This window comes from Myxocyprinus asiaticus, chromosome 37 (assembly GCF_019703515.2).
Source record: "Myxocyprinus asiaticus isolate MX2 ecotype Aquarium Trade chromosome 37, UBuf_Myxa_2, whole genome shotgun sequence".
Taxonomy (NCBI): Eukaryota; Metazoa; Chordata; class Actinopteri; order Cypriniformes; family Catostomidae; genus Myxocyprinus; species Myxocyprinus asiaticus.
This window is the reverse complement of record NC_059380.1, coordinates 34288991-34308777: the sequence shown is the minus strand read 5'-3', so window position 1 is coordinate 34308777 and position 19787 is coordinate 34288991. Positions and strand designations below refer to the sequence as shown.

Sequence of the window (19787 nt, the reverse complement as noted above, 5' to 3'; positions counted from 1 at the left end):
TTATAGTAAAAAAAAAAAAAAAAGACATATTTTGATCCATTTCTCGCCCACACCTATCATATTGCTTCTGAAGACATGGATTTAAGAACTGGAGTCAAATGAATTGCTTTTATGCTGCATTTATGTGATTTTTGGAGTTTCAAAGTTCTGTGCATTGAATAGACCAACACAGCGGAGATACTCTTCTAAAAATCTTTGTGTTCAGCAGAAGTCAGTCAGTCACACATCTGGGATGGCATGAAGGTGAGTAAATTGAGTGAATATTCATTTTCTGTGAACTATTCTTTTAAAGTCTCAGCCACAAAAAAACAGCTATTGAAAGGCACTTTGTCACAATGTAACCTTGGCATAAAAGAGCCAAATGTTTTTTGTTTTTTACAAATAGCAAAAACGTACAAGATATCAAGCCACCCTTTTAGCCAACAACTTCCCCATGTGATGACTAGTCCCAGTCTCCCCTTTAATTAAATTGAGAAAATGTGTTTATGCATCATGGTAGTATTTTTATTTAAAAAAAAAATTTTTTGTTGCACTGTTTTTAATAAATGCTGATTTTATAAATAATAATATATATGCATATATATTCTACTGTAATAATGCTAAAATTTACTGTATTACAGTAACAAGAATCATTATTCAGAATGAGACAATCCCCTAAAAAATAAGTACAAAAACATTACAGTATTGAGAATTTAAGAGAAATGTGTTTGTCGTGAAAATGTCAGAATGCAAAGAAATCAAAATGGTCTTTTAATGTAAGGAAATATGACCTGGACCTGTTCTCTACAGGTTTTGTGAAATTCATCCACTTACCAATTAAAAAGCTCAGAATGAATAATAAAAAATAAAAATAAAAATAGAATTCATAGTTCTGAGTATAAAGAATATTTTAATCCATTTTATAAACAACATTTACGTAGCAGCATTATTCAGTAGATTCTGAGGTATTTTCTGAATTCACAGAGAAATTCACTCCCCCATCTTAATTCATACACGTCCACATACGCGCACGCGCACACACACACACACACACACACACACACACACACACACACACACATCCATAGTAGCTAAACATGCACGCATTCACACACATACACAACTTGAAAAGTCAGTCAAACATCCGGAGACCTGCGTCCATAGTTCTATATGGTAGAGTTCGTAGGGCTCGCTCTCTTAGTGGCTTGTAAGGCTGGCACTCTCAGTGGTGCAATTTTGGCTGTAGAAAAAGCAATAAAGTACCATTAATGTGATACTACTCCATATTAATATCAGCATTTGTCTGCCAATATTACACCCAAAATCCTAATTAAGACAACATATCAAATAAAAAAAAAAGATTGCATTTAAAACTGTATTAAGCAGAACAGAGTTGGAGTGCCTGTCATTCATAAAATTCTACACATTACCCACCCCTTATTTGTTTGTTTTTGAAATATTTTTGGCTAATTTTAATTCTACTTTAAATTCAAATTATTGCATCCTGTTTGCTACCTCAATTCAAATCCAGGAACTGAATTGGAACTTAATAGTGACTTTTCTATTAAAGTCTGAATGGGGCACAAGCTTGGCTTTTAGCTACCAATAAAAGTTTACCATGTTCAAATGAATTCTACAGAATTTGCAGATTGCCACCCAAAATCAGCACAGACTCCATTTAGGCCAACTTAAGATTGATTTTTATTGGTAAAAGCTCTAGTTCTCATTGAAGCCCTTTACCACTCCTCAAAGTGTTCAACTGAAGAGGCTTAAATACTGAATACCAAAACTAGACCTACCTAAACCCACCTTTTGTGTGCTGAGTTTCTTTTCGCCCCCTACAGAGAGCCCCGCCCCTTTGCTTTCTTTCCAGGGATAGAAGCCGGAATGAGGGGAGTTGGGCAGCCGGTGGGGTTTGGAGGGGGGGGACGAGCCGCTGCTCTTGCGTTTTTTGCCCAAACCCTTGTGATCAAAGCTGGCCACCCTGCTGTGCAGTCCTGAGTCCACTCCTCGGCTGTGCGGGCCAGATTCGGGGGACGAGTGGTGGGCCGGGGGGTGAGTCCTCTTAAAGGCCCAAGAGGAGGGCACGTGGGGGTCTGATGGGGGGCGTGGCTTGCTTCCTGGCGAAAGCGAGCCGTTCGTTTGTCCGTGAGAGGCTGACGGTAGTGTTTTGCTGATGAGGAGACGCCCCTTGTTCTGGGACCCGCAATTCTTGTCCGGGCTGACAGTGTCCGCCTCGTCGAATGAGGCTTTTCGTTTGCGCAGTGCAGCAGCGTCCGTGGTGGCCGTCCGCTCTGCTTCCCTGAGGCGCAGCTGCTGCTTGCTGGGGCGACCGACTGGGTTTTTCGGCCGCCCGGGGCCTGACTGAGAGGGGGACCGACCGAGTTTACTAGAAGGGGGGGTGGCAGAGGATTGGCACCCCCCAGAGTTCTCTGATTGAATGTAAGCCTTGCTGGTGTAGGAACTCTGTGGGTTTGGCTCCTTGCTCGTTCCGTGGGAAGAGTAGAAGGAAGTTTTGAGAGAGGTCGAGTTGTGACTTCCTGTTTTCTGTTTGGAATGCTGGGAAATGGAGGAAGGAGAGGCCGGAACAGCTGCAGGCTTGACTGGGTGGCTCTGGGATTGGGAATCGGATGCTTGAGGTATTTTTCTGAGTGGATGAGAGGAAACGGGGGTTGTGAGAAATGAAACCGAAGAATGTTTAATTTTGCAAGCAGTAGAGGGGATCCTCTATACATTGAGAAAAAAAAAATTATTTGTTGGCTCAACATCCATAACGTATATAAATAAATAGCTTCTACTCAGATATGTACATATTTATAACACTTTTAGCTTAATTTTTATTAAAGTGTACAACACTAAATTTACATTTAAATGTGAACTTGGAAAGTTACATAAAAAAAAGCTTACAAATCCATAAAATTAAAATTTTAAGTACTACTAACAAACGATAGAGTACAGAAATGAGGTTGTGGGTAATACCCATAAGACCTTGCGCCTGAATAATTTAAGCACGTTTGTTCTAACAAAAGGAACTTATGTGGGCATTTAATTAGTTGTTATTAAGAATTCCTAAAGATTTTAGCTATTTAGTTAGCACTATTGATGTTTTACGCTAAATAGCTGTTTCGTGTAAAGTCATCATTAGGATGATTAGTGGTCCAGAAGTGGTCAAATTGGATACTATTTGTCCTTGTGCATGTGAATATGCATAGCTTAAGTGCAACTTAAATATGTGTGGACACTTTGTACGTCTTTGGGGAATCAAGTTCAATCCCTGACCTCAATTATTTTCTTAGAGCCAAGTATATTAAGTAGAAAGAGTAATATAAATGTTAATTTGAAACTTGCTATTAGTTGCTAAATCGTATCTGTGTAACATACATTTTTAAGTAAATAAAGTTGAATGAACTGATACATTTGTGTTTATCTAAATGGTTTTCTAGTTGCACTGACATAAAATGACCATAAGTTGAATTTACTTAATATGTAGGTAGCATTTTTGCACTTTTTAAAAATATAAATGGATGGATTATGAGTAAATCCAACACATTTTTTTCAGTGTAGCTTTGTAAAGGGACTTGAGGTGATTTCTTATCAGCTAATAGGGATTACCCTCAGATCTACGTTGAAGAAACCCCAGAGCTGTAAGTGGATCTTATAGATGCAGGCTCCGAACACATGAAATCTATGAGTGAATCTCACAAAACCTGTTGGGAAAAGTCCCCATATTATCATACAATTACAAGACAAATCTAAAATTTTCAGGACCTTAATTTTTTGGCTTTGTAACATTTTCAAGGAAATTAAAATTTTTGTTGCTGTAATGTGTCTGGACATTTTCAGTTTCTCCTCTATTTTTTGGTCAATCTTATTACATAATTTTGCCTATTCTCATTACAGTATTAAAGTACATTTTACTCTACATTAAAAGTAGTTATACTATAATTGATTTAAATCAGCATAAATTATAGGCAGTACTACAAATACTACGATGATGTATAAATACACAATTAAAATATATATATATTACTATTATTATTATTTATTTATTTCTTTTCTTTTCTGCATTACAGTAATGAGAATTTTTGGGGAAAATGTCACAATGCAAAAAAAAAAAAAAAAAAGGCTTTGTTGTCTTAATGCATAATATGATATTTTTGTTCTTTTTTTCTGATTTGGGGGTTAAAGATGACATTGTTCTTGACAGGTTTCATTAGATTCAGCCCTGCAGATTTGGGAGATTGCCACAACAGTATTCTAGTAACCAGGCAAACCTCACTTTGCCTGTTATTTGGGGGCTTTTGGAGCAAATTTAAGCACCCCTATGAGTTAAGAGATTCTTACTTCCACAGATGTGCGCTGAGGTGGTTCTCCACCATGGCACTCATGGCAGACCGTAAATGGTGCAACCGCCGATCGAAAGTGAAGACGCTGTGGCCCACAGCACGACTGCCAAACGAACAAAGCTGTGGGGGAAAAGGCAAGGATTAACACTAATACTCTCTCAATAAGACTATACACAGAGGGAGTATTTAAAGCACATGGGCAAGGTCCTGTAACATCTGAACCAGGGTCCGAAATCAAGGGAGGCTCAGGGCAAAAAAAAGCCAATAACTGCCCTCGAAATTCAAAATGTGGAGTCAAAATTTGTATTAAAATCTGATGTAGTTCTTAATATTATTATGGTCCTAGTTATGTATATTATAGCATAAATAAGAGTTATGTTGATTTAATTAAGGTAAAAGGTACTAAATTCTCAATCTTCAGAATTTTTATCAATGAATTAAGGCATTTGACACACCCTCATAAAAGATAAAAAATGCCCCTGAAAATCAAATCCGGGGGGGCAAATATTGCCTCTTAATGTAAAGCTTGAAGTTCAAACGAGTGTCAGAAATTATTGATGACTAGATTTTTACATTTTCTAAAGAAACTGGGCATTGCTTACTGGCCAGTCAAGAGTGCCCACTCCCAAGTTTCTATAATATATGGCTTGGGTCCCTCCTACAAATGTAAGTCAATAGGATTAGACTTTTTTTAAACTGCTCTTTTTAGAATATCCACCAGGCAAAAATGATAAAATATGATCGCTTAGAAAAGTAGTAGAAAAGTACCCCTCCTCAACTAGCCAAATGATTTGAGGTATCATTCATATCAGTAGCACAAATGGTGTGGGATGAGTTATGTGACAATATAACTCCTATATAATTAATAAAAAATATAATTAATAATTATGGTAAATGGTGTGTTCAAATGCCTGACACCCCACTCAAAAAAATGAACTTGCACTATTGTTAGGTTTACAGAACCCTTGCTTGTTCAAATTACTCAAAAAACACATGTAACTAAGTTAACTTAAAGAAGTTGTTTCAATAAAAAAAAAAAAATAAAAAAAAAGTGTACTTTAATCCATTTAATTTGGACAACATGAATATTTTGTTTGGTGAACTGAAACGGGGCAGGAGATTTGTAGTTCCCAGTATGGGATTCGATAGGGAGAGTAAATGTTAAAATTAAGTGTTGTTGGGGCCTGGGTAGCTCAGAGAGTATTGACACTGACTACCACCCTTTGAGTCGCAAGTTCGAATCCAGGGTGTGCTGAGTGACTCCAGCCAGGTCTCCTAAACAACCAAATTGGCCCGGTTGCTAGGGAGGGTATAGTCACATGGGGTAACCTCCTCGTGGTCGCGATTAAGTGGTTCTCGATCTCAATGTGGCACGTTGTAAGCTGTGCATGGATCGCGGAGTGTAGCATGAGCCTTCACATGCTGCGAGTCTCTGCAGTGTCATGCACAGCAAGCCACGTGACAAAATGCGTGGATTGACAGTCTCAGAAGTGGAGGCAACTGAGACTTGTCCTCCACCTCCCGGATTGAGGTGAGTAACCACGCCAACACGAGGACCTATTAAGTAGTGGGCATTCCAAAAATTGGGGAGAAAAAAAATAAATAATATTTTGTGTGTTTTTGTGCAAGATTAAGGGTGATACTTGTGTGTGATATTAAAGTTTTGTTATGTTGATATTTAAAAGAGTCTTTGTTATGTTGGAGTTTTGGGGCTTACTATTATGGTGAAGAGTGGAGCTTGAGCTTAGGATGAGATGATATTAATTGCTCTCTTCATTGAGCGGTTGCTGTGCTAACCATAGCGTAGTCACCAAGCTGCACTCTGTAGTGCTTTACACCAGCATGTAATTTGCTAACATTTACTGTGACTAGCTAGTGAATAAAGAAATAAAAGATTAATTTGAGTTACTTTGACTTGTCTGTTTTTGTTGCATTTACCCAATTAAATTAAGCTCCCTCTACACAAAGTATTTGAGTTTATTTGATGGTAATTTTAAGTTACAAAAACTCATTTCAATCATGTGGAACCACTGTCCATGACTGAATCAAGTTCATCCAAAAAGTTATTTTTGGAGTGCAAGTATAAGCAATGATAATAGTGATGCTTGCCTAAGCAAAATCAGTAAACTAGTTATACTGAAACTGCACTTTAACTCTTGCTGTCTGACTATTATTTAATTGTAATAATTCTTGGTGGACAGTGTAGTAGTGTTTGCTTTTACCGCGGCTGGTTTGGGATGCCATGGAGTTGAGTGCCAGTCTGCCGGGTCATCATTCGCATCTCCTTCACTCTCATCACCTGAGATGTGGCCCTGGGTGAGAGGAGAGAGTGGCCATGTGCTCCCTTCCTCAGGATGGGGTTTCTCCTCCACACTTTCACATAATGTTGGTGTTCTGTGACACAAAGAGAATGGAGTTAGTCTCAGAGTTTGTAATGTCATTTTACACTTGGTACATTGGCCTGAATTCTTATCCGAATACAAAGTGTTCTCATCATCTAAATGAGTACTGCCTGTTGTTTATTACACTGACAAGCAACAAAGATCTTAAAAGATAGAAATGGAAAGTTTCAATTTTTGCTCCAATTTAGTTTATTTGCTGTTACTACTATTGGTGAACATAAATGCGAAATACACAATAGCAGTTCACTTCTGAATTAAGTTTCTTTCGAGTTCAGTATTTTATCTTTCACTATCTTTTGAGAGTCAGTATCTAAAAATGACCTAGAATTAGATATTGAAGGTTCGAACCTGAACGCAGGGCTGTTTGTGAGAGGTCTCCGGCAGAGAGGGGGTGCAAGTGTATCTCTGGGAGGTTCTGGGCTTACAGACAGAGCAGCAGAACTCTCTGGTGCCTGAGAAACCCGCTCACGAGCCTTCGAACTCATCTTCAGCTCTGCCACCAGCTGGTCAAAGTTTTTACTCCTGCCTTGCACCTTCCTCCTCTGATGAATGGAATGGATCTGGTGCAGAAGAGAAAGCGCTTTTATTTGACAAAAAAAACCCTTTAAACTCCAGTACATTTTCCATGAATCCATAAAACATATTCTAACAGGTTTGAACTGATGAGAACATTGGCTTTCAAAATGAGTGGTGGTTTTGGCCTTTGTAGAATATCAAGCACCTGAAAGCCTTGAAGGCATTGTGTAGTTTTAATTAATAATTTAGGGGTAAAAATGAGTGTGCTCACCCTGATGACTGCACAATGCGAAAAATTTGTTATTCTCATTCTATGACCCAAAAAGCAAGCCATTTGACATAACACTCATGTAGTACCTTGACCTGGAGTTTTAAAGGGATAGTTCACCCAAAAATGAAAATTCTCTCATTATTTACTCACCCTCATAATATCCCAGGTGTGTATGACTTTCTTTCTTCACCAGAACACATTTGACGAAAAATATCTTGGCTCAGTAGGTCCTTAAAATGCAATTGAATGGAGAGTTCTCTTTTGAAGCTCCAAAAAAAAAAAAAAAATCAAAGACAGTCAGCATAAACATCATCGATACGACTCCAGCGGTTAAATTAATGTCTTCTAAAGCAATACCATCACTTTTGGTGCGAAAAAAAGATCAATATGCAAGTCCTTTAACTATATCACTTCCGTTAGGGTTCACGAGAGGGTGGAGTCCAAGCGGTCTCTCATGTGATGTACAGGTGCATCTCAATAAATTAGAATGTCGTGGAAAAGTTCATTTATTTCAGTAATTCAACTCAAATTGTGAAACTCGTGTATTAAATAAATTCAATGCACACAGACTGAAGTAGTTTAAGTCTTTGGTTCTTTTAATTGTGATGATTTTGGCTCACATTTAACAAAAACCCACCAATTCACTATCTCAAAAAATTAGAATACATCATAAGACCAATAAAAAAAACATTTTTAGTGAATTGTTGGCCTTCTGGAAAGTATGTTCATTTACTGTATATGTACTCAATACTTGGTAGGGGCTCCTTTTGCTTTAATTACTGCCTCAATTCGGCATGCTGGAGGTGATCAGTTTGTAGCACTGCTGAGGTGGTATGGAAGCCCAGGTTTCTTTGACAGTGGCCTTCAGCTCATCTGCATTTTTTGGTCTCTTGTTTCTCATTTTCCTCTTGACAATACCCCATAGATTCTCTATGGGGTTCAGCTCTGGTGAGTTTGCTGGCCAGTCAAGCACACCAACACCATGGTCATTTAACCAACTTTTGGTGCTTTTGGCAGTGTGGGCAGGTGCCAAATCCTGCTGGAAAATGAAATCATCATCTTTAAAAAGCTGGTCAGCAGAAGGAAGCATGAAGTGCTCCAAAATTTCTTGGTAAATGGGTGCAGTAACTTTGGTTTTCAAAAAACACAATGGACCAACACCAGCAGATGACATTGCACCCCAAATCATCACAGACTGTGGAAACTTAACACTGGACTTCAAGCAACTTGGGCTATGAGCTTCTCCACCCTTCCTCCACACTCTAGGACCTTGGTTTCCAAATGAAATACAAAACTTGCTCTCATTTGAAAAGAGGACTTAGGACCACTGGGCAACAGTCCAGTTTTTCTTCTCCTTAGCCCAGGTAAGAAGCCGCTGATGTTGTCTGTGGTTCAGGAGTGGCTTAACAAGAGGAATACGACAACTGTAGCCAAATTCCTTGACATGTCTGTGTGTGGTTGATGCCTTGACCCAGCCTCAGTCCATTCCTTGTGAAGTTCACCCAAATTCTTGAATCGATTTTGCTTGACAATCCTCATAAGGCTGCGGTTCTCTCGGTTGGTTGTGCACCTTTTTCTTCCACACTTTTTCCTTCCACTCAACTTTCTGTTTACATGCTTGGATACAGCACTCTGTGCACAGCCAGCTTCTTTGGCAATTAATGTTTGTGGCTTACCCTCCTTGAGAAGGGTGTCAATGATTGTCTTCTGGACAACTGTCAGATCAGCAGTCTTCCCCATGATTGTGTAGCCTAGTGAACCAAACTGAGAGACCATTTTGAAGGCTCAGGAAACCTTTGCAGGTGTTTTGAGTTGATTAGCTGATTGGCATGTCACCATATTCTAATTTGTTGAGATAGTGAATTGGTGGGTTTTTGTTAAATGTGAGCCAAAATCATCACAATTAAAAGAACCAAAGGCTTAAACTACTTCAGTCTGTGTGCATTGAATTTATTTAATACACGAGTTTCACAATTTGAGTTGAATTACTGAAATAAATGAACTTTTCCACGACATTCTAATTTATTGAGATGCACCTGTATTCGCGTTGCCATGATAGACATAATCTCACGTTCTCTACTCGGTTGAGACATCCAGGATAAGCACACAAACGCACCATTGTGAGTAAAGAAACAGATAATAACAGATCTAAACCAAAACCAACCAAACTACTGTACAGCATTCCTCCTCACTTATAAACAGCACTGCTCTTCCGGCTGTGACTCACGTGCCTCAGTTTTCACGTTTCAAATGCCAATGCGATTAAGTCACATGTGCGTACCGCTTCTAACGGAAGCAGGATTTAGAGTTAAAAAAAAAAAAAAGTACTTAAATATAAATTTTTTCGCACCAAAAGTGATTGTGTCACTTTAGAAGACCTTAATTTAACAGCTGGTGTTGTATGGATGACGTTTATACTGACTGTCTGTGATTTTTGAAGCTTAAAAAAATCGAATCACCATTCACCTGCATTTTAAGGACCTACTGAGCCAAGATATTTTTCTAATTTTCTTCAAAAGTGTTCTGGTGAAGAAAAAGACATACACACCTGGGATATCATGAGGGTGAATAAATAATTCATTTTTGGGTGAACTATCCCTTTAAGAACATTTTGTGTGGCTTTGAAGTGTGAAAAGTTGTTCCTGCGTATCATGAGTACTTAAAAAAATGTTCTTCAAAAAATGAAGGCCTCTTCTTCTAAATGGACAGTATATGGCAATAAAATAAATATTCACAATATATTTGTAAATGATTCACAATGATTTAATTCTCAGCTGCAAAAAATGGTATTAGAGTTGGTAAGGTCCATGAATCAGTTTAAACTCTCAGTTTAAATAATTCAAAACTTTACATGATTCATTTGAGTTAACACTCAATGTTTACGAAAATCACTGCATGGCACTTTTCATGTTTTAAAAAGTTTTAGTACAAAAATGTTGGTATGTATTGCTGTTTATTATATGGTTAGTTATACTGGTGCATGAAAATGATAAGACTTATTAAAATGATTAAATATTCTTCCTACATCATTTAGTGAAAGTGTGGAAGGAATGCCATGATTATTTATAACTAGGGTTGTCAATCGATTAAGATTTTTAAATCGAATTAATTACATGATATGCCGATTAATCAAATAAAAACGCATACATACATTTTTGCTGAGAAAACCCCTAAAATAATAATACTTCAATATATACTGATTAAATAATTATACATTTTTTAATTTAAATAATTCTAAATAACACACATTATAAAAATAATACATTTAGATTATTAAAATGCTATTACATTATTGTGGCAGATGAGTAAAGCTTAAGTCAAAACAAAAAAAGTCAAAACAAAAAGTGTCAACATCTTAAAAGGCAATAAATTGTTTATTTCCATATTGAGCATAAGTTTAAAATTAGCCTAGATTGGATAGATTTAGATTAAAAGATTTATTATAAGGGCTTTTCTAAGGACGCGTCAATGTACAAATGTGTCAGACAGACACTTTAGGAGAGTCTCACTTTGGTTGCATGCGTCATAAACAGTGTTTTAGGTCGCTGTGTCAAGTTAAATCGTAGTTTGAAACTTCTAAAAACATATCTTGAGATCCCTGCATTCAGAATTGCGCTCCGCCCAGTTGTTTGAAGGCAAGTTCACATCTTGTGCTGTCGCTAGTGTCAAGCAAGCCTGAGGTTTGTACAGCTGAATATATACTTGAAGATTCGCTTACTGCCCCCTGCAGAAAACAGGTGTTACTTCAATCTTGAATTGCTCTGATGGTAGTGACATTCCATTTTACGGTTTGGGGACATGATCAACTGCGTTATTTTTTATATGTTATTTTCTTTTATTGCACAGCGGCCTGGATTACTCCATTTGGATTGGTCAATGGCGCCATCTAGCGGTTTGATATTGCTCTGTAACAACTGTGTACCGCTCCACGTATCAGACCGCTCATCCGGGTTCTGCGAGCCGCATCTCCTGCTTCATGTAGCACTCTACGATCTCTACAAGTAAGCTAATAAAATAATTTTAATTCAAATCAATGTTTCATGTCCATTTTTTTATTTATTTTTTATTTGGCAAGTATGCTTGTAATAGGCTGAATAATGAGGAGTTAGACAGTCATTTTCACAAAATAAACATCAAAAGAACTCCAACGCAAATCGGAAGTTGATTTCAGCTGTTCAGCGATTTCTTTCTTCTCAAATTACATAATTTCAACGCAAATCAATTTTGATGTCCATGTATTTATTTATTTGATCAGTAGCCATGTAATAAGCGTACAGATAATGTACAGTGAGCTGGCTGTTATGGCTTCGCGTCAGGGTCCTGATCCCCCTGTTGGGGTTTACTGTGCGATAACAACCAGTTGACAATACATTATCCCTTACATACTTAATCGCACTGAATTTGTGTCAACTTGGCAGCTTAATTTTTACCCAAATGTTTTTTTCATTTAACTTTTGCATTGAACATTTTTAATCCACTTTACAATAATGGCTATTTGGTTAAATGATGGTTCATTCATTTATTTATATATATATATTTATTTTTTTATTTTAATGCACAAAAACAGAAATAAGGTGAATAATGTCTATAGCTGAAAAATAGAGCTAGTTTATTTTTAACTATATCAGTCAACCTTTTGGACAGACAATTCTTTGCTGATTTAAACAAAAAATCTGACGAAAATGAAGAGAATTTGTCTGCAATCCCTTCCCATTTCCTGCTAGTCATGTCCATTTAACTTCCTGTCTTTCTACAGAATGAAACCTGTGTCCATCCAAGAGGAGTTACGTTTCAAGAACTACATAATGTGTCAAAACACAATTCTGCTAGTTTACCTAAAACATTCAGTATTGGTTAAAAAGGTCAGTGTTTAATAATTGTTATAATTTCGTAAGGTTACATATAGTTAACAGGTTGAAGTGAGAAAGATGAAGCAATCAGAGGAAACTTACATTGCATGTCAAAAGTCGAGTGCAGACTTTCTTTCTCTCTGGGTCCATCACACCACAGTGCTTGTCGAGGTCACATTCTTTTTCTGTGAAAAACAGGAAAAAGCATTTAACTCCATGAGTAGGCTGTCCATAACTGGGGTCGCACGACTACTGATTTTGAATAGTCGACTAGTAGAGTCGGATTCGACTAGTCGTGATGTCATTTCATACTCACTGGATGGTGTACGTGGAACACAACTGACTGAATAATCGGAATTACTGGTCAAATAATATGGGTTTTTTAATGGCCGATACTGATAGTGATTTCTAGACAGCAGGGTGACTGATGGCTGATACGTAATACAGTAAGGATAGCAAATAAATTTGGAAGAATAATTTATGATATTCAAATAAAATTCTGGAAATTAAATGAACACTTATTTAAAAAAATAAAATAAAAAATACTCAATTTAATAAATTTTTAGAAACAGAAAACTGGCACTTGGTAGATTTTGTAACACTATGCTGAATGACCATTTCTCAGATGCTGGTAATCTAAAAATAGCCAATGAATATTGCCTGATTGGCCCTGCTAGTCAATTTATCCGTCTATCACTAATCAGAACTTGCAACAGTTAGATGGCATTATGGAATTCTTTGTTACAGAACTCAATGCAAATGTGACCTAGTGTTAATTGAGTATTATCAGTACAACATATTAAACTAATAGTTTGGAGTCATAGATATGATGAGCCGCAGCTGGGACTTACTTGTGACCATCTTGTATGTTCTTGGCCCACGGAGGTGTCCGGAGGCGACAGGGGCCGAGGCAGCCTCCCCTTTCTGTGACTGAGGCCTCTCAGTAGAGGAAGGTCGACTGGGTGACGGGCCTCCATGGGGCCATGGGGGGTCTCTGTGTGGGGGGGGAGGGGAGCTCCGTGGGGGATCGATGGGTGGAGGCTGTTTAAAAACAGACGATTCCGAATGACCCGAGTTGGTAGTCTTTTCCGAGTGCCTGGATGGGGGAAATACATTTAAATTTGAATTGTACAGATTCTATATGCTGCAAATCTCCAAAGATGCCTTATGAAGGCTGTGAATTACCATATAGCCATTACAAATTAGGGATGGGCTATGATGATCAACTAGTTGATTTGTAAGGTTAACTACTACGTAGTTTTAGATTTTTCTCTTTTTTGTGGAGGTGCTTCAATTAGCATGCTGTGCTTTGGCTGTTTTAACAGTAAAGCCCTTATACACATTCAGACATACGTCTTTGGCCACTGTTGTCTGCCATGTCAAAGTAAAAATTGCTAAAAATGTATAAACGCCTCAAGACCGTTCCAGTTCCAGTCAGTTGTGATCAGTCCAACTGTTTTTGAACGCAAAAACATGTCTTGCGTAAACGCCCCCCAAGTGCCTGTCTGATAAACCTAAACCAACCTAATACAGGGCTTCCTTAAAGGGCTAGTCAACCCAAAAATGAAAACTCATACAAGTCAATCAGTCATCGGAATTTGGAACAACACTTCATACAAAATCGAAGAATGAATGGCTGTGATGTCATTAAGAACAAAATCTGGCCAAAAAAAAGAGTTTTTGAGTTTGTTTCGGTGGTTCGTAACAGTTTGCTAGTGCAAACTTTCATTAAAATTTCATTCTGGCTGCTAAACACCATCTTACTGCCATTGGTCCACGTCATTGGTAAGTGTGACTTGGAGCTCCACCTACTTTGAGGCCAACAGCTAATTCCCATTCAGTCAGTTGAAATCAGTCAACATGAACAAACCTGCATGCAGGCTTATTATCGGTATTGCAAAATCCACTATAGGTCGACCTCTATTTTAAATCGATAAAGACATCTTTATAGTCCTTCAGACTTGAGTTACACAAACACATGTAACACGCTCTTGACGTGCACATCCACTGTTGTTGTTTCCAACTTCGTCTCCTGTTGTTTACCTGCAATTACATCTAATTATTAGCGTGGCCATTTTAGTGCAAATAATTGCAGGCGCATGCGCATACTGCTCATTCAGAAAATTAGGCCGCATGCATTCAATGCCCAAGTACTCTGATGATGACGAAGTTTGCGTCTAACCGAAGTATACTTTGGGCTTAAGGGTGAGTATCTAACAGAATTTTCAGTTTTGGGTGAACTGTCCCTTTAAGACCAATTTGTCGACTAGTTGCTCATGCAACCCACCGACTATTTGTTTTTGTTTTATTCCCCACATCCCTATTAAAAATGTTCATATTGTTTCTTCCCTTAAGTATACACCGATCAGCCACAACATTAAAACAACCTGCCTAATATTGTGTAGGTTCCCCTCATGCTGCCAAAACAGTGACAACCAGCATCTCAGAATAGCATTCTGAAATGATATTCTTCTCACCACAATTGTACAGAGCGGTTATCTGAGTTACCGTAGACTTTGTCAGTTCGAACCAGTCTGGCCATTCTCCGTTGACCTCTCTCATCAACGGTAACTCAGATAACCACTCTGTACAATTGTGGTGAGAAGAATATCATCTCAGAATGCTATACTGAGATGCGGATTGGTGCTGTTTTGGCGGCACGAGGGGGACCTACACAATATTAGGCAGGTGGTTTTAATGTTATGGCTGATCGGTGTATTTTAAGATACCAAGAACATAATTGTGAATCTTACCAAACACCATCTTTCAGTGGCTTTGCGTGTCTGAACTGCGGCGCCGTGGATGGAGACTGCGGAGACGCCCGCGGTGGCCCAACATTCTGATTCCTTCCACTCCAAGAGGAGGTTCCATGGGAGGGCGGGGTGTGTCCATGGCGGGGTCTCTGCTGCTGCTGCGGTGGAGGGGAGCGGAGGTGTGCATAGAGCTTACCCAGAGGGCCGTGTCTCCTCTCGCAATGCTTCTCAAATGCCTGAGGCTTCACCACCTGACTGCAGTGGGCGCACACCACCAGGTAAAAGTCATCGTGCCCAGGATAATGACCAAAGATGGACATATCTGTAGCCGCATAACAATAGAATGTTCTTTACAACTGACCCAATTTATGCCACCCCAAGCCCATTTCACCTTCTACATTATGCCAAGACTCTAACATGGCTTGAAGATGTTAATTATGTACATCAGCTCTTTCAAACAGAAGTTGGACATTTCTATAAGGGAAGCATCTCTGAATATGTTTATTCTAGAGAGCAAGAAGTTGACTAAACATCCCAAGGCACTACCTATGGCATGATCTGTTGAGCATAAAAATATGCTCTTGTGTGCATTAGAAAAGATATTCTCTTAAGGTCATCTCTCTCTTTAAAGGTCCATTCTGAAAAATATTAGAGAGAATTAATATGTTAAGTGGATGATCAATAATCCAATGGGATTTTCAATGGCCAATGCTGATATTCAGAGGGTGGCCAATACAACGCAGATAGGGACTGGGTCACTTTTTTTTCATCAATATTAAAGGTAAAAAGTGGCCCCATTTACCTGGATTCACCCTACAATTAAAATTATAATAAATGGAATGAGCAATTATTTTAAAAAGTATTTACTATAATTAATAAATGTTTATTTCCCATTGACAAGGCTGTTGGAAATTACACTGAGGGGAACTACTACTTCTGTTATTCGGCAAGATGGGCAGGTTTAGTGCCAGTGCTGATAATCCAATGTCTAAAATACTGGCCAATTGATTTGGCTGGCCAATATATCAGTCTTTCATATAGGTTAAAGGAATATTTCGTGTTCAATACAAGTTAAGCTCAATCTCAAGCATTTGAGGCATAATGTTGATTACAACAAAAATTATATTGACTCGTCCCTTTTTTATTTATTTAGTTTTTTCAAAAGCAAACATCTGTGTAACAGTGAGGCACTTGCGATGGAAGTGAATGGGACCAATTTTTGGAGGGTTTAAAAAGGCAGAAATGTGAAGCTTGTAACTATAAAAGCACTTACTTTAATTCTTCTGTTAAAACTTGTGTATTATTTGAGCTGTAAAGTTGTTTAAATCGTTGATTTTATGGTCTTTTAAGGGTTTACTGCGTTACGTCGTCATGGCATAGAAGGGAATGCCTACCCTCTTTCCTCAGCGTCATGGTTTCCATCGCTTTTTTGCCATTCTTGCCGTGTTCATCGGCATCAGACCCTACAAAATGATTTAAAGTGGATGTTAGAGGGTACATTCCAAAGCATGACCATTACATGAAATACATTTCCACATATTATCTTCAATGAAGTTACTCCCAGTACCATACGTTAATACACCCATGAATTCAAACACAGACCAATTAATGCAATATTCAGATTAGTGGTTGACCAATGTGGTTTTTAAACGGTTGATTCTAGACCCATTATTTTCGGTCCCCCAATCCTTAATGTGTTCAAAGCCTTATATTGAGAAAAGGGATCTATATTGTATGGAGGATACATTTGTGTTGACTGAGGGTAATAATATGAGACGTAGTTAACATTTTTATTTTTTAAGATCTTAAGTATAAATGCAATCTGTGCCATAAACTGGTCATCACTCATCAATGAACCACAAGCACTTCTGTGGGTGTGGCCAAAATAAAAACTGTACCTGCAAATGATCCCTACACCATAAACTGGTATGGTAAAGTGTCAGCAGCCAATGGGGTGATGCATTGTTTCAAACTGGGTGCGTTTGTTACATTTGAAGTTGGAGACAATACAGAAGCGGAACACGTTCTATTATGACGATACTGATCAGCTATTAGATCTGTGTAGGGGGAAAGGAAGAGAGAAAGAGAGATCACGATCCTCCATATAAAAAAAGGGCAGTAATATTCATCTTTAACCGAAGCGATCGATAAATCATTGAGACACGGATATTTCACAGACGCTAAAACGAGCTTTTCCCCATCTAACATGGTAGCAACAGCGTCAAACTCCTCCTCCATCTCTACCAACACCGGTGTCTATCTCTCATAGTGGCTGGAGAAAGTTGTTCCTACTATATGCATCTATAATTTATTGTATGAATATGATTTGTGGCCATATATATCCCCTGTATCCAGTGTGACAAACATGTTACAACAATCATTTCTTAAAAATCAGCTTGAAAGAACATGAAAAATAGTCTTCAAGACCTGCGCGCGAGAGTGCGCGAGCGCCCACGCGTAACACGGCCGGCACTAGGACCCGGCAGGTTCTTTGTTTGGGTAACATGGCTCGGGATGCCGTGCCTTTTCCACGGAAAAGAAAGTACATCCGTGGGATTTTTTGGCGGTGGATGGGGTAATGCGGGCGACGAAATGCTCACTCACCATCCGATGCCGTCAGGTTAGCTCGTTCCGCCCAGACGCTCCAGCTCTGGCCCACGAAATCATCGAGACAAGGCAACCGCCGTTCCAGAGCAGCCATTACTTGAACTGCGCGTGCACGCACCGCCATCATCACTGCGCGGCAAGGCACTGACGTCACAGCGCGCGCTCCCGCGAGCGGACGGGGGACATGCGTGCGCACGCACTTTTTACATAATGAGTGAAATATTTTACTGTTTAAACCATATATGATTATTTCTGTTATCTTTTATTTATTTTTTTATTTAATTTAAAGTCAGGACATTAATAACATGAAACATTACTATTACAATTTGAAAAAAAAAAAAAGACAAAAAAAAAAAAAAAAAACAGAACTTGCCATAGATGTGGCTGCCTTTTTGAGCACTTCTCACGCACCTTACAGTCTAGCTGATCCCACAAAGTTCAATGGGGTTAAGATCCATAACACTCTTTTCCAGTTACCTGTTTTCCAATGTCTGTGTTTCTTTGCCCACTCTAACCTTTTCATTTTGTATTTCTGTTTCAAAAGTGGCTTTTTCTTTGCAATTCTTCCCATAAGGCCTGCACCCCTGAGTCTTCTCTTTACTGTTGTACATGAAACTGGTGTTGAGTGGGTAGAATTCAATGAAGCTGTCAGCTGAGGACATGTGAGGCATCTATTTCTCAAACTATAGACTGATATACTTATCCTCTTGTTTAGTTGTACATCTGGCCTTCCACATTTTTTTCTGTCCTTGTTAGAGCCACTTGTACTTTGTATGAAATCTTTTTTTTTTTTTTTTTTGGCAGTTTCAAGCATTGTATAGCCTTCATTCCTCAAAGCAATGATTGACTGACGAGTTTCTAGAGAAAGCAGTTTCTTTTTTGCCATTTTTGACCTAATATTGACCTTAAGACATATCAGTCTATTGCATACTGTGACAACTCAAAAACAAAGACAATGTTAAGCTTCATTTAACAAACCAAATAGCTTTCATCTGTGTTTGATATAATGGCAAGTGATTTTCTAGTACCAAATTTGCAATTTAGCTTGATTTCTCAAGGATAAGGTGTTGGAGTGATGGCTGCTAGAAATGGGGCCTGTCTAGATTTCATCGTGATGGTGCTGTTTTTTACACCAATAATGTCCTGACTATACTTTGTGATCAGCTGAATGCCATTTTGGTGAATTAAAGTACTAATATCCTTCCAAAACAGCAAAATCTGTACATTATTCCAAACTTTTGGCTGCCCGTGTATATATATTGTGTGTGTGTGTTGAAATATGACCCAGACATTACTTTACAGTTTCCACAAGATTCACTAAAGTACAAAAACGGCTGCTTAAAATGCTTGTGTATTGTGAACAATTAACTAATATATACAAAGCAGGTACTGTTGTTTCACTTCATTAAATTTTTTGTTAACGTAAACTTTGGTGTTTTAGTTCAACCAGTATCATGTTCATGATTTCAAATTTAAGAAAGAGAGAATAAGCAATACACATATCTATCGTCCTCGTGTTGATTGCAGTACATTTGCCAACTGTGTATGACCCTAAGAAAATACAGTACAAGTTGACACCAGTGGGATTTAAATTGATGGTTTTGTGGCGTTTACAATACTACCATCTAGTGGTTACCACGTAAACAGCAGCCTTTTGTAAATTAAACCCGACCCAATTTTCTGTTCTCTTTTAATACTAACCAAAGCTGCAAACAGCCTTTATGGAAATATTTTTCCTCTGAACTTAGCAAAAAGATACAAAACACAACAAAATATAGGCCTATGTTTTCCAAAAGTCCAACCAAAAATAAAATAAAAAAAAAGTGACTGAGGATTTCTCCAGGACAAAAAATATACTCAAAGTGAAGTCAACATGTGACCAAGACTTTAAGATTTCTGACTGGCACATCAAACTTTCTTCCCTTTAGTCACACTTAAACCCAAACTAACTTTCCAACAATCTGATGCAATTTATATGAATAATGTATTTAAGCCTATTTTTGCTTTAGCTATGTCGAAAGACCCAGCAATTGGCTAAGATTAGGTATAGCATTAAATATTCA

General features: G+C 38.2%; 2 protein-coding genes across 6 annotated transcripts in view; one reads left to right on the top strand and one right to left on the bottom strand.

Moving 5' to 3' along the window:
• Nucleotides 1-11736, top strand: part of LOC127427716 (zinc finger and BTB domain-containing protein 40-like) — a 47496-nt gene extending 35760 nt beyond the window's left edge. Inside the window, exon 13 of the mRNA XM_051675498.1 lies at nucleotides 11361-11736. Coding sequence (XP_051531458.1) covers nucleotides 11361-11519 — 159 coding nt within the window. The 3' untranslated portion in view covers nucleotides 11520-11736. The remainder of the gene's footprint in view (nucleotides 1-11360) is intronic.
• On the bottom strand, nucleotides 870-19761 carry LOC127427718 (ataxin-7-like protein 2). 5 transcript variants are annotated; one of them, XM_051675502.1, is made up of 11 exons: nucleotides 17722-17836; nucleotides 17016-17174; nucleotides 16391-16580; nucleotides 15118-15439; nucleotides 13216-13460; nucleotides 12467-12549; nucleotides 7076-7287; nucleotides 6548-6719; nucleotides 4324-4445; nucleotides 1779-2626; nucleotides 870-1219 (listed from the first exon to the last, which is right to left on the bottom strand). In XM_051675502.1, the coding sequence occupies exons 4-11, from the start codon at nucleotides 15435-15437 to the stop codon at nucleotides 1146-1148; spliced, it is 2076 nt and encodes a 691-aa protein (XP_051531462.1). In that variant the 5' UTR covers nucleotides 15438-15439; nucleotides 16391-16580; nucleotides 17016-17174; nucleotides 17722-17836; the 3' UTR covers nucleotides 870-1145. The 5 variants fall into 5 exon arrangements, with proteins under 5 accessions (XP_051531462.1, XP_051531461.1, XP_051531459.1 ...); XM_051675501.1 differs by having other exon boundaries at nucleotides 16512-16580; XM_051675499.1 differs by lacking the exon at nucleotides 17016-17174 and having other exon boundaries at nucleotides 16512-16580; nucleotides 17722-19761.
• Between the last annotated feature and the right edge of the window lie 26 nt (nucleotides 19762-19787).